Source organism: Python bivittatus, unplaced genomic scaffold, assembly GCF_059951505.1.
Source record: "Python bivittatus isolate LINGU-HERP-01145 unplaced genomic scaffold, Pbiv_v1 ctg000020_np1212, whole genome shotgun sequence".
In the NCBI taxonomy this organism is placed as follows: domain Eukaryota; kingdom Metazoa; phylum Chordata; class Lepidosauria; order Squamata; family Pythonidae; genus Python; species Python bivittatus.
This window is the reverse complement of record NW_028277030.1, coordinates 62924386-62936804: the sequence shown is the minus strand read 5'-3', so window position 1 is coordinate 62936804 and position 12419 is coordinate 62924386. Positions and strand designations below refer to the sequence as shown.

General features: G+C 34.6%; 1 protein-coding gene across 5 annotated transcripts in view; it reads left to right on the top strand.

Annotated features, from left to right (window-relative positions):
- Nucleotides 1-12419, top strand: part of GOPC (golgi associated PDZ and coiled-coil motif containing) — a 48905-nt gene that overhangs the window by 15477 nt on the left and 21009 nt on the right. For 2 of the 5 annotated variants that reach the window (XR_015795980.1, XR_003085181.2), the window contains exons 8-9: nucleotides 2027-2207; nucleotides 2826-3037. Coding sequence is in view for 3 of the 5 variants with exons in the window: in XM_015888802.3 (XP_015744288.2) it covers nucleotides 2027-2207; nucleotides 2826-2938 (294 nt within the window). In the remaining 2 variants the exon portion in view is untranslated. Of the gene's footprint in view, nucleotides 1-2026; nucleotides 2208-2825; nucleotides 6368-12419 lie in introns of those variants that run through there. The other 3 variants (XM_015888802.3, XM_088139899.1, XM_088139905.1) reach the window with 3 other exon arrangements.

Sequence of the window (12419 nt, the reverse complement as noted above, 5' to 3'; positions counted from 1 at the left end):
AGCCCCTTTTATCTGACTGTTGTCTTGGTAGCAGCTCTTCCTCCTATCCTTCAAGGCCCTTCCTGCTACAGATGAAATAAACTTTGTAGTTCGTTTATCTGCTTCTGATGGAATAAGTCAAATGAACAGGATTGAAGTCCATGTGTTATTGTACTTGTTTGTTCATAATCATCCAAATTCTTTGAAATTCTGGTTTATTATAACACATGAACAGATTATTTTGAATCTCTTGAAATTGTATTTATTATCATTTTATTACCATTTATTATCAATTTCAGAGGATCCTACAGGAAGCAAATTATCTGGTACTCTTTCAGTTGAGATATGGTTGCAGTTACATGATGGAAACAGCACTGACTGTTCTGGTGGATAACAATAGTTGAGACATGAAAGAGAGGAGTTTATACCTCTGGCTGTATTAGATCTCAGCAGCATTTGATACCATCAGCTATGGTATTCTTTCTTCAATGGTTCCAATCCTAGCGCTGTGGACAGTTCCTGTCAGTAGTGGAGAAGGAACAGTCAAGCATGTGATTGCTCCAGTGTGCAGTTCCTCAGGGCTTGGTCCACTCCCCCATGTTATTTAACATTTATATGAAACTAATGGGAAAGGTCATCCATCAGTTTGGGGTGAGGTAACATCAGTGTGCTGATGAGACTCAGGTATAAACTCCAGACCTAGTCAGATATATTTAAACAGGTGTTAAACAGGTACCTGGAAATTACATGAGACTGGATGGTCAGAAGCAGAACATTATACTCTAGCAAGATGGAATTGCTTGTCTGTAAACATCTGGGTCTAGTATTTACTCTTGGCAGGGTCATGCCTTCACAGAAGGAGTTGGTCCATGACTTAAGAGTCCTCCTGGACTTGCAGCTCTTGCTGGAAAAGCAGATGAAGGCTATTGTAGAATAATCTTTGCACAGTTTGTCTGTTATGCCGGTTATGGCCCTGCTTGGACTAGGAGGCCTTGTCAATGGTAGCTCAGTTAATTTTTACTAGACAGTTGGATTACTGCAGTCTGCTCTATGGGGTGCTCCAGCTGATACAAAATGCAGTGCCCAAACTTCATGCAGGGGAAACCTAGTACTGCAAAGTAATACCTTTTTTTGTGATTGCTGTATTGGTTATCAGTAAACTTCCAGGCCCAATGCAAAGTGCTGGTTATTACTTAATAAGCTGTACATGTGTTATAAAAGGGATCACCTTACTTAATGTGTTTCTTTCTGTCATGTGAGAACATCTAGAAAGAGTCTGCTGAAGTCCTGTTTTTTAGTATGTGGTCTTAGTAGAGAGTGAGGAACATGGAAAAGTAAGCAGGGTTTCTTAAATGTTGCCCCCATTAGGGAATATGCTGCCAATGGAGACGTGTCTTGCCCCTTCACTTCTGGCCTTCAAGAAAATATGAAAAACTTTCCAAACAGGCATATGATTGTATGTTTATGGTGTTGTAAGGTTTTAATTGAGACACTAAGATTTAATTGAATCTTTTTTATACTGTTTATATAGTGCCCAGAAACTTGGGATTGGGCAGTATAAAAATTACAATAAATAAATAAATTTCACACATACTGCTCACATCGCAGAAAGTATTCCCACAGATCAGAATTAAAGCTGAGCAACAATCCAGAATGTCTTCTTTTTAAAAAGTTCTTATTCCATTGATGATTCTATTAGTGAATATGCTGTATAGGCATTTATTTCAAGACTTCTCATCTTGCAACCTGTTCTTTCATATTCTTTTTTTTTTCTTTGCTATTGTATTACATACTTTCTGTGGTTCTAAAGATCCATTGCTCAGTGTTATAAAATGAAGAGGGGAGAATCAATGCCTCAGGGGAAGGGTGACGGATGAGGTGGATCTTTAATTTTATTTCTTTTGGGTGTGTAGCTTGCTCATCACATGAAGATCTAAAATTCAGTTGTCTTCATTCTGTTATACTGATTATTCAGAATTTCTCTCATTGCTTTTCATATCAGATTATCCGTTTTTAGCAGCAAGATAATTTTTATTTTGTATTCTAGAGAGGGGAAATTGAATTTGAAGTTGTGTACGTTGCTCCTGAAGTAGACTCAGATGATGAAAATGTAGAATATGAGGATGAGAGTGGACATCGCTATCGTTTGTATCTTGATGAATTGGAAGAAGGTAGCAATTGTGCTTCTGGTAGAAAAGATGGAAGTGGAGATGTCAAACCATTGCAAGGTAAAGACTCTTAAAGAAAGACTAGAGATAAAGATCAACTAAATCAGAATGAAATTATTCTAGTTTTTGTATATCTGCTTTGATAAATGTTAATTAAAATGAACTCTGCATAGCATTAAATTTATTTGCCAATTACACTATCTTTAGAAAGGGTTTTGCCACCTTGATACCACAACTTGGTTGATAAGTGGCAAATAGAATGGTTCAGAGTGTCAGTAATTCCTTTTGCCAGTAATCATTCCTGTTCTAGTTCCTGTTCTTAGCTCTTTCTATATACCAATAAATACTCCCTTTCCCAGAATTCTTGAAATTATGGATTCTTAATTCAGAGGTGAAACAAGCTTTCTTTTTTTCCAGGAAAGAAAGTGATGGTCCTTTTCAATTATAAATCTTAAAATTTATACTGCAGTACAGTTTCTCCAAGTGCCATAACATCAACAGTGCCCTTGTGTGTCCCCAGTAGAATCTCAAAATTAAAGTATGTGTGTGCATCTCTTTCTCTTGGGATTTCTGCAGTTTTAGTTAGATATTTGGTGCCTGGACCAGATATTGGCAACATTGATCATTGTCAGAAAAAGTTGCTCCTTTCATTCTACAGTGTTTTTTTTTTTCTTACAGTATTTGATAAGAAAGCAAGTATTGATGGCCATGAAAATGGAGACCTGGGGAATACAATTGAAACTGAAGAGACTGTATCTAAACTAGCCCAGTCTTCTGAGAGCTTAGCCTAACCCCCCTGAATGGGACTAGTTTCTCCCTTAAGATGGGTTTCATGGGCTGTTCTATATGATAAATGCCACAGAAAGTTACAGTGAAGGACTGTTCATAAGGTAAAGAGACACTGTTACCATTGTCTGTAAAAAATGTGTTCTGGTTGGTTACCTCAGGGCTTCATTATGAGCAAGTCTAAATGTGCAGAATGCTTCACTTTTCTAAAAAGTTGCCCGTGAATTATAGCACCAAAGTATTATTTTCCTCCCGAGACTTCTCTTGTGTTCATTTTGGATTCTTCCTATGAACACAAGTATAGAAAGATACAGAAGTGTAATGCTTGGTTCCTCTCACATACACCAAAAATGGCATCCATTTGCTAATAAATAGTCTTCAGCTAACATATAAGAATCATATGACTTTTCAATGGGGTTTTCTCAGCTTATTTAGCTAATGGTTTTAAAATGCACCTTGCAGGAAGGTGAGCAGCAAAAAAAACTTCATGATATACAAAATAATATAATATACAAAAATGCACATGTAAGATTTTAAATAATGATTAAGTATTTATTCTGAAGCCATCTTATTTGGCTCTGAATATATACATTTCTCCTTTCAAATATTCTTGCCAGTCAATGCTGGATTTGAATATTTTCCTAAAGCATCAAGTAGAATATTATTGTTACTTTTTAAAACACAAATGTGAAATGGACTTACCTGACTTGAGTCTGTCCTTAAGACTTGTAGTCGTGCCTATTTTATCCGAGCTGAGTAAGGTTGGAGTCATATAGCTGTTTGTCTTACTGCTCAATAACTTTATCGTCACTGCGCAGTGTCATATAAGAACTAGCTTGTCTGAAGGAATCCAGTAGATTCATAATTCTACTGTATTTCTAAACTTGTAAAATGTAGCTCATTTAAATTAGCTCTGGGCTGTTCCAAGGGCCCAATTTCACCTTGTCCTGTTCATATTGTAGATAACTACAAATTGATCATTCAGTTTCTATTCACAATCTATCTGATTGTATTCTTAGTGATTATTGGGGAGGGAGGACTTTTTTAATGGCATGAAGAAAGGTTATTTAAACTTGTTACTAAAATTCTCTGCAAGAGCAGTAGGTTCACATGATTCTTTTTAGTGTGGTAAGAGAGGCAATTTATTGAGCACATAGTAAGCAGTACTGCCTCATTGTATGTTATCAGTTAATGGCTAGTCATCAGTTTATGTGGTGTAATTGGCCATGTAATCATTGCCCAAGTGTCTAGTCATATAAAAAGTAAGTTGCTAGTCGACCCCAATCATACATGACTTTCTGGAGGCAAGATTATAGCAGCAGTCTTGCTGTCATATGTTAGAAGCTAACTGTCCATTCTGTGTGAGTAGAGCTGTTGGAGAAGTTCTCTACTTCTGATGATGGGGGATTAATAATTACTAATCAGATTTCTAAACAGTGGTCACCATGCTATCAGTGACTCATGTCATGATATGTTAAGAGGTTTACATGAACCATCTCTGAAAAAGGGAGAGTCAAGTATATTCTGTATCTTGTCAGGTCCATGTAGGACTAGCAAAAAAATTGTTAAAGCCCTAATACTTCACAGAACTATATTTTTGGTATTATTTTTTTAAAAACCCAAATGTTCTAAAACCTGAAAGCTCAAGGCACTTTTAGAATATGTTGATATTAATGGGGTTGTCTTGGCTCAATTCTTGTACTGCTGTGTATGTGTGCGTGTGTGTTTGTTTAGGTACATGTGTGTATACATACCTACACACCCACATACTCACATATAAACATAAACATATGTGTCTTATTGGAATGCACACTCTCTGTATGCAAATGGTTAAAAACCATGTAATTTTTTTAAATTATAGGATAAAGCATGACATGCCTGCTTTCAGTTCACTTCCCTGCAGGCCATTGAAATGTAATATTTAAAGATGTATTTTGAGAGTGCAAATAATGTAACATGAAACTTTGTAAGTGTTTTTTCTATTGACTGTACATAAATGGAGAAAGTATAAAAAGGCCTTTAATGTAATGTCAGTTAACCTTACGTTCAATGTTTAAAATGTTGTGTTATAGAACACAGTTAAATCTGTCTCTTCTAGGTGCACTATATACATGTTTATAGAGAACTTTAAAATGTAAATACTGTATGCAAATATTTTGCCATTTATAATGTTGCTCATAAAATAACTTCTGTGCATCATTCCAGTCACTTGCTCATGGAATTGTATTTAATTTGCAGTAAATTTTAATTGCTGCCCCAATGAATGTCTCATTGTTAAAGTTATCTTAGTGAGAATACTATTTCCAAGACAAGCCAGGAGTTTCAATTAGGCAATGAGACTGAAAAGAATATATGAATCTGCTCTCTCGTCTATTTACAGCATATGTGATATTTTGGGATTTAATTTTTATCTAAATGGTCTTTATTTTGCAGCAGGAAATACAAGCAATCTGTATGTGGAGCACCCTCTCCAATTTAAACACTGGTACATTCACAAATTCCTCAAAACGTTGATAGAATGTTTATAGAAGAAATTCCAGTAGGACCTGAAAAGGAATATAGCTCACGAACCATAATGCTGCAGCTCATTTTTGTGTGCAGAACACATGAGAAAAAATTGTATCCCTCTCTTTTGAATTTAATAACTGTCTTTCTATTTGATGCCAGTTCTTAGTATATCTGAAAAGAGAGACTTGTATCTTTCTTTTTCCCTTTGATAACAATATTTCAGTAACACATTTCTGTTTTATTTCCCTTGCACACTGCCATTTATTAAAAACAAGTCCCTGAATTACATGACAGATAACAGCAGGGAAAGAGAATCAGTTTGATAATCTCTGTAGTTATTCTGGACATGCTTAGATAAATAAAATAGAAAATATGTAGCTCAGGGTTGAACTGTGGAGTCCCTGTGGAGCTCAGAGAGCACCAAGGAGTCCATACTTAGAAAAAATTTTGAAATGTTGCCCTGATGCTATTATGAATGGATAGGAATTCCACTGCTACTTAATAATTCCTGTAGGCTTGCTAAAATAGCAGAGTAACATGAATTTACCAGATGTGGCTTCTCAATTCTTTGGCAATATTTTGGCAATAAATGAAATATTCATCTTGTTCTTTCTAGGGATATTACAAGTTAAACTTACATGAGTTTCAGGAAAAGTCAATATGAATTCTTTCAGTTTTATACATTTCTGATAAATGTTTGTATTTTTCACTTTAAGTATATTGTATTAGTTTCTAGCTGTTGTCTAAATATTTTGTGTGATTTCTTATTTTTTTAATAGGTGATAAACATGTTGTTAGTCCTGCAACACTAGAAAACTAGATTTGAGATACTTGAAATCATTCACTAAATCTTGATAAAATGTGAGGATGAATCTGGTACTGGCATTTCCTTGAACAGGAATTCATTTTTTTTCTGGTATAATCATATAATGTCTCAATCCAGTGTGTCACAAATGTTTGGTGATAGTATCCAACTCTTGTTATATATTATTTTACAGTACTTTTCCATTTTATGTTTATCTCAGATATGTAATATTTCATAATAGGTTCAAACTTAAGCTAAGTTTGAGATGATTTTTGGTAGTCTCTGAATGAAACATTACTGTGCTCTGAACAATTAATTTACAGACATTTTAGAATTTCGTTTTGTATGCAACTGAAACAGGAGTCTATTAGGACAGAAAGTTCAACTAAACAGAATCTCATTTATAATTGTATTTAATGCCATCATGTATCTCAGTTTATTGAGATGGGCAGCAGATATTCCTGCACATTTTAATAAGATTTGTTCAAGAAAGGAAATGAAGCAGTAAATCTCTGTGTTGTCTGATTTGTAATCTTAGAAAATGAAGGGTCATAGTGAATTTGTTTTTTGAGGGACCTTCTAAGGAGCACAGAAGGTCCCTGAAGCATCTCAATATGTGAGCAGCAAATTGTTGTGGATCCCTTCTGGTTATACTAACTTGATAAGAGAGCCTGAACATTTATTGGACAGTTATGTTATTTAGCTGGTGACTGGATTATACAGCAGTTACTGGCAGTTGGCTTCCCTGATTTGGCTAACATTTTTGCTGTTGTTATGGTTGGTAAAGTATGTTGCCTGACAGCTACAGCTGTAGGATCGTTTATCATTTTAAAAAGAAGTAACTGGAGGTGGTGATTGTGTTACTGCAAAGCTAATTTAAAAAATAGCTGATGACATAAAAGAGTTAGTTATAAAGAGAAGAGAAAATTAATATTGATTTAATACTTTGGGCATTCAGTTTCCCCTTGCTCTTGTAAACTAAATTAGTATAAATTAATATGCAAGTTTAGAAGGGAATGGTTGCTTTTGATACAACCTTCAGACTTCCTTTTATAAAATGAAAAAAAAAAGTACTTCAGTTCATGTGATGAGGTATAACCATAGCTGCTCCAAATCATTTTTTTTTTTTTTTACTAAATGGCTGAGTTATATTAGATTGCAGTAGCTTAGCTTTAGGCTTAATATAATTTTTCCATTAATTTCAGTAAGTTAACTTCACTTACTTAGCAAATTTGAATAAATGAAGAAAAGTGAAATGCTGGAAGCTATTTCCGTAATGATTTAGGAGTACATAGAATATTATGAGGTTAGGTATCCTTAAAAATATTTTATGAATATTTCAAAAAGCTGCTTATATAGTGGTTTGGAACAAGAACATAAAATATCTACACTGGGAAAAAAGAAACTGGAGGTTGTCCTTTTATGATGCAATTTCCCAATTCCAGTTAATGCAGAGCCTAAGTATAGATGGCTTTTGTCAGAACAGGGTAGCAAATGGGATAGATTTCCTCCATTGCAAGTACTCCTTGTGAATATTTGCAAAGCTTGGACAGGATTTCAAAGTATCTCTGAGTTCCCTTCCAAGAGTAGCCTCTCACATCCTTGCAGAGATGCTCCCAAGAGCCAGAAAAGTTCCGGTGTGGCATCTAATGCAATACAAGGAATTACCATCCAAAGTGAAAATTAGTAAAATTTCCATTTACAAATGGAAGTACTTTTGGTGAAAACACACATATAAAATGTGATGGATCTTGGTCTGATTTTAATGATTATATGGGTTTTTTATATAGGTGCTGGAAGATTGTGCTTATTTTTGGCTTAATTCTTAGATGATTTAGACATGTTTTCTTGCATCGGAGAGGCATAATATTTGAAAAAAAACCTTGAAAGATTGTTATGAAGGTATTTATTATTTATTGATTTGATTTGTATTCTGTTTTCCCGCCCATAGGGTACTCACAGTAGCTGATGGTAAAAATAGTACTGTATATAATCCATGATTTCTTTTATTTAAAATATGCAGTGAAAATCTGTTGGGTTTCTTATTGACTCTGCACTTGTTTATCCATTGCTGAAGTAATAATGACCGATGTCTGTATGGTTGGTTAGTTAGTTAGTTAGTTAGTTAGTTACTTACTTACTTACTTACTTACTTACTTACTTACTTACTTACAGGACTTATATGGTTGCCTGTTTCATACAAAGACTCCAGGTGGTTCACAACAATCCATAAAACACAGTTAAAAGCAAAGGTACCCTTCCCCTCCAGGCGCCAGACCAAACATCCTCATAGCTCAGCCCCAATCCTAGCCCAATGCTTGGGGGAAGAGTGGGGCATTCACAGCCCTCCAGAAGGCTAAAAGGGTAGGGTTCCCTCTGATCTCAGGTGGAAGGCTGTTTCAAAGGGCTGGGGTGGCCATCAAGTAGGTGCACCTCCGAGGTCCCATCAGATGGCAACATCTAAGGGAGGGCAGCTAGACTGCACCCATCCTATCTAACCTAGTAGGATGGGCAGATACCCTTAGGGAGAGGCATTTCCATTGTTACCTAGCCCTGTGCCGTGTAGGGCTTTAAAGGTGATAACCAGCACCTTGCATTGCACCTGGAAATATTAGAGAAAAGGCAATATCTACATTTATTGCTGTCTGGAAACCCCTTATGGACTTTTTGTGTAAAATAGAAAAAAATGAACTTATGATCTGTAGTTTTGACAATTAGATAGAATGGATTATAGAAGGAAGAGAATCATGATGGAACTTTAGAGAAAGAAGTAAATTTACAATTGTACTTATTATAACTGCTGTAAAGATTGGAAGCCACTTCTTTATATCTTTTTTCTTTCTCTTCTATTCTTCTACTTTTTCTTTTTTTTCTTTTTACACTTTAGTTTTCTTTTTTCTCTTTTTCTTTTTTCTTTTCTTTTTTCTTCCATTTTAGTTTATATTAATTTTTACTTTCAATAAAATTATATTTAAAAAAAAGAATTGCACCTGGAAAGCAACTGGAAGCAACTTGGGTACCCCTTGGCTGAACCACATAGCACCCAGAACTGTTTGTGCTGCTGTATTCTGGACCAGTTGCAGCTTTTGGATGGTTTTCAATTTTGATTTATCAATGTTCATCTATAACATTTACATTTAAATTACATTTACTCTGTAATTCAAAGGAATTTTTAAATTCATAGGGAAAAGGCTGGATGTTAATAGTGTATTAATTGCAGTGAAAGTTGCTTAGGCATCAATAACTTAAATAGAAGCCATCATTATAATGTAACTTTTTTTTAATGTTTTTTTTTTTTTTTTAATTGCTGCAATTCCTATGCCACTCCATTTCTGGAGACTTTCAGTGGCTTCCTATATATTATCAAATTAAAAGCAAAAAATTAATGCAATTGTAACCAATCACTCCAAAGTAGCACCATTTGGGGTAGCATAATTCTACTCATCCCTAGATGTCATTCTAAAGAGCCACATTTTTATGGGTTCCAAAAATGTAAGTAGGGGACAGTCCAGATATCTGGAGTAAGCTGTTCCAAAGGAGAGGGGAGACTGAATTTCATAAATGCAGTGACTCCTTTTTCCATTTGGCCAGAGATCCTTTGCATGTGTAACTGCCTACCTGATTTGGATCTGAATCAGTAACAAAAATATGATACAACCCTGTTTTTCTTTGAACTTACTTGCCTTTTGAAATGATTTCTGCAGGAGGCCAGTAATTCAATACATAGACGTAAGACTGATTTGAAAGGAGATGTTTTTATTGCTTGGTGTCATATATAGAGGAAGAAGAAGGGAAGGCTTGGCTAAAACAAATACTGCAATATTAGAAGTGATGTCGGTCCCATTGAATTTTTAGTGGGCATAAGTAAACAATCTTCAGCTTAATTTAGTTTGTTCGGTTAAGTTAAAATAGTTATTAAACATTACATGTGATTTCAAATTCAGAGCAATTTTGTTTTGCCCAGGATTAAGTATAGTAAAAGACTCCAGAATTAGTAGAGTATGATACCATATTTTTAAATTTATCAGATAAATACTTTGAAATTTAAGATAAACTCTGCATTACTCTGCATATGTTTCAGCATCTATGCCAGTGACTAGGTAAGAGAGACATAGAACAAAACATATGCTATCAATTAATTTGTATATTTTATGTAGCTTTCAACTCAATATGATTTATGCCTACAATAAAACTTAATTGCACTGTTTGGTTTATCTATGTTTATGTTTACCAAACTGTCTGTAAAAACAGATGGGTTCATTGAAAGATAAACAGCTTTGCTTGTTTCATAAGTCAGGAAAGCTACCTTAAATAAGACCTGTTTATTATATTTGGAATTATAAGGTAATGTGACCTTTCCTAGATCATTGCTTTCCACACAAATCAAAGTGCATATGGTTTGTTTTCTTAAAATTAATATTTCTGGTAAGAATTGTATCCACCAACATATAATCGGTTACCTAATTCTATAGTACTATTTTTCTACAAATATTAATTTGAATATCTTACTTGGAAGATTGGTCTCAACTTTTAAATGACTACTAATTTGAAGAATAAAATAACATACCTAACATTTTAGGTATTATTAATTATTAAAGTAGTATTAATTTTTTGTGGTGAGGATTCTTTCATTGTTAATTATTCAGAAGCTGTATTTTAATAGTTATGGTCACCTTCTATAATAGTATTGGCTATGCTTATTTTTGCGAAACATTTAAAGATAGTATGTTTGATGCATTGCCCAGATTTGTTATGAATAAGTTGTTTTGTTGACAGATTGTGAAGCAAAAACACTTATTTTCAATCCTTGAGTGGACATTTACTCCCTAACATACCAAACATTTTGGGCCTACTTTGTGGAGAAGTCTCTTGTGTGTGTGTTTCAGTTTGTAGTTAAGCTTTATTTAATTTTTGCAGATCTAATAGGTATAACAACTTGGGTTGTATCCAACAGTTATATTTTAAGTATTCAGATGCAGACTGAAAATGTTGATCACACTGATACTTGTGCAAATGTGTTCGATGAATTGTCACAGAAAATGACCACCCTTGGTAACAACAACAACAAAAAAAATTGGTAGGGCTTAGCTATGATCTAGAATCTGTCCAACCCCAGAAAACATCATGTTATTTTTGAATGCAATATAAAAAATGTATTCCATTTTACCATAGATGCAGAAACTCAGATATTTCATAGTTCTTTTCTTCAGTAAAACATTTCCTATATAGTAAGTAATCTGGCAAAGAAAGTTGAGTGAATACAATATTCTTGCCAGCTACTAAATTGCTGAACCACATTTAGTGTAAATGCCAAATACTTGACATTTGTCATTTAGCAGTGCCTATTTCATAGCTCTGATTTAATGTGTGAAAGCTGCTATTCTCAGTCAAGGGAATACTGATTTTAATACACTTTCTTTATAATTGTTTCTGACTGGATGCTAACTGAGCAATATGATAACTTGGGCTTTAATGTAGCAACAGCATTTTCTTAAAAGATACATCCTTTGAGAAGCTCACAGCCTACCACGTGCATATTTTTGAAGACATAAATGCACTTTAAAAAAATTACCATCAAACAGTGGTCTGCAGCTCAATGGGACAGCACATCTTTTGGATACAAAAGCTCCCAGGTTCAACGTCTGGCAGCTCTGGGTGAGCCAGGAAAAACTTCTGTTTGAAATGTTTGAGGAACCCTCTGCCTGTTTATACTGTGCTGTAGGTAATGCAAAGCTAGGAGGTTATTTTCACCTCAGCTTAATACGAAGTGGTGGCTTTCTTTTCTTCTTATTTGGCCTGCTTTTGTAATGCAGTGGATTACTAAGAAGAACAACAAAAACCCTTCAGTATGTATTACATTGAAATGATAGTAGTTTCTTAGATAAAATGTTTGAGACAAGTATACTCATTTGATTATGCATGGGCACGGTCGCTGCATCATCTGGTGTCTGTGATAGAGGAGTTGTTTTGACTGTATTGTTATCTCTGGGCAATAAAGATGCTTCTGAGATTTCTTTTGAGCAACATTTTCTTCAGAGTTAAGAATAAATCTAGATCTCTGAAAACACTTGAATTTATAATCTAGACTGTACAAGTCAGAATTAAAGAATGTGTGTGGCAATCATGTGATTTCAGGCTTGCTCTATGATTTCCCCCATTAGGGGAAAGCTTAA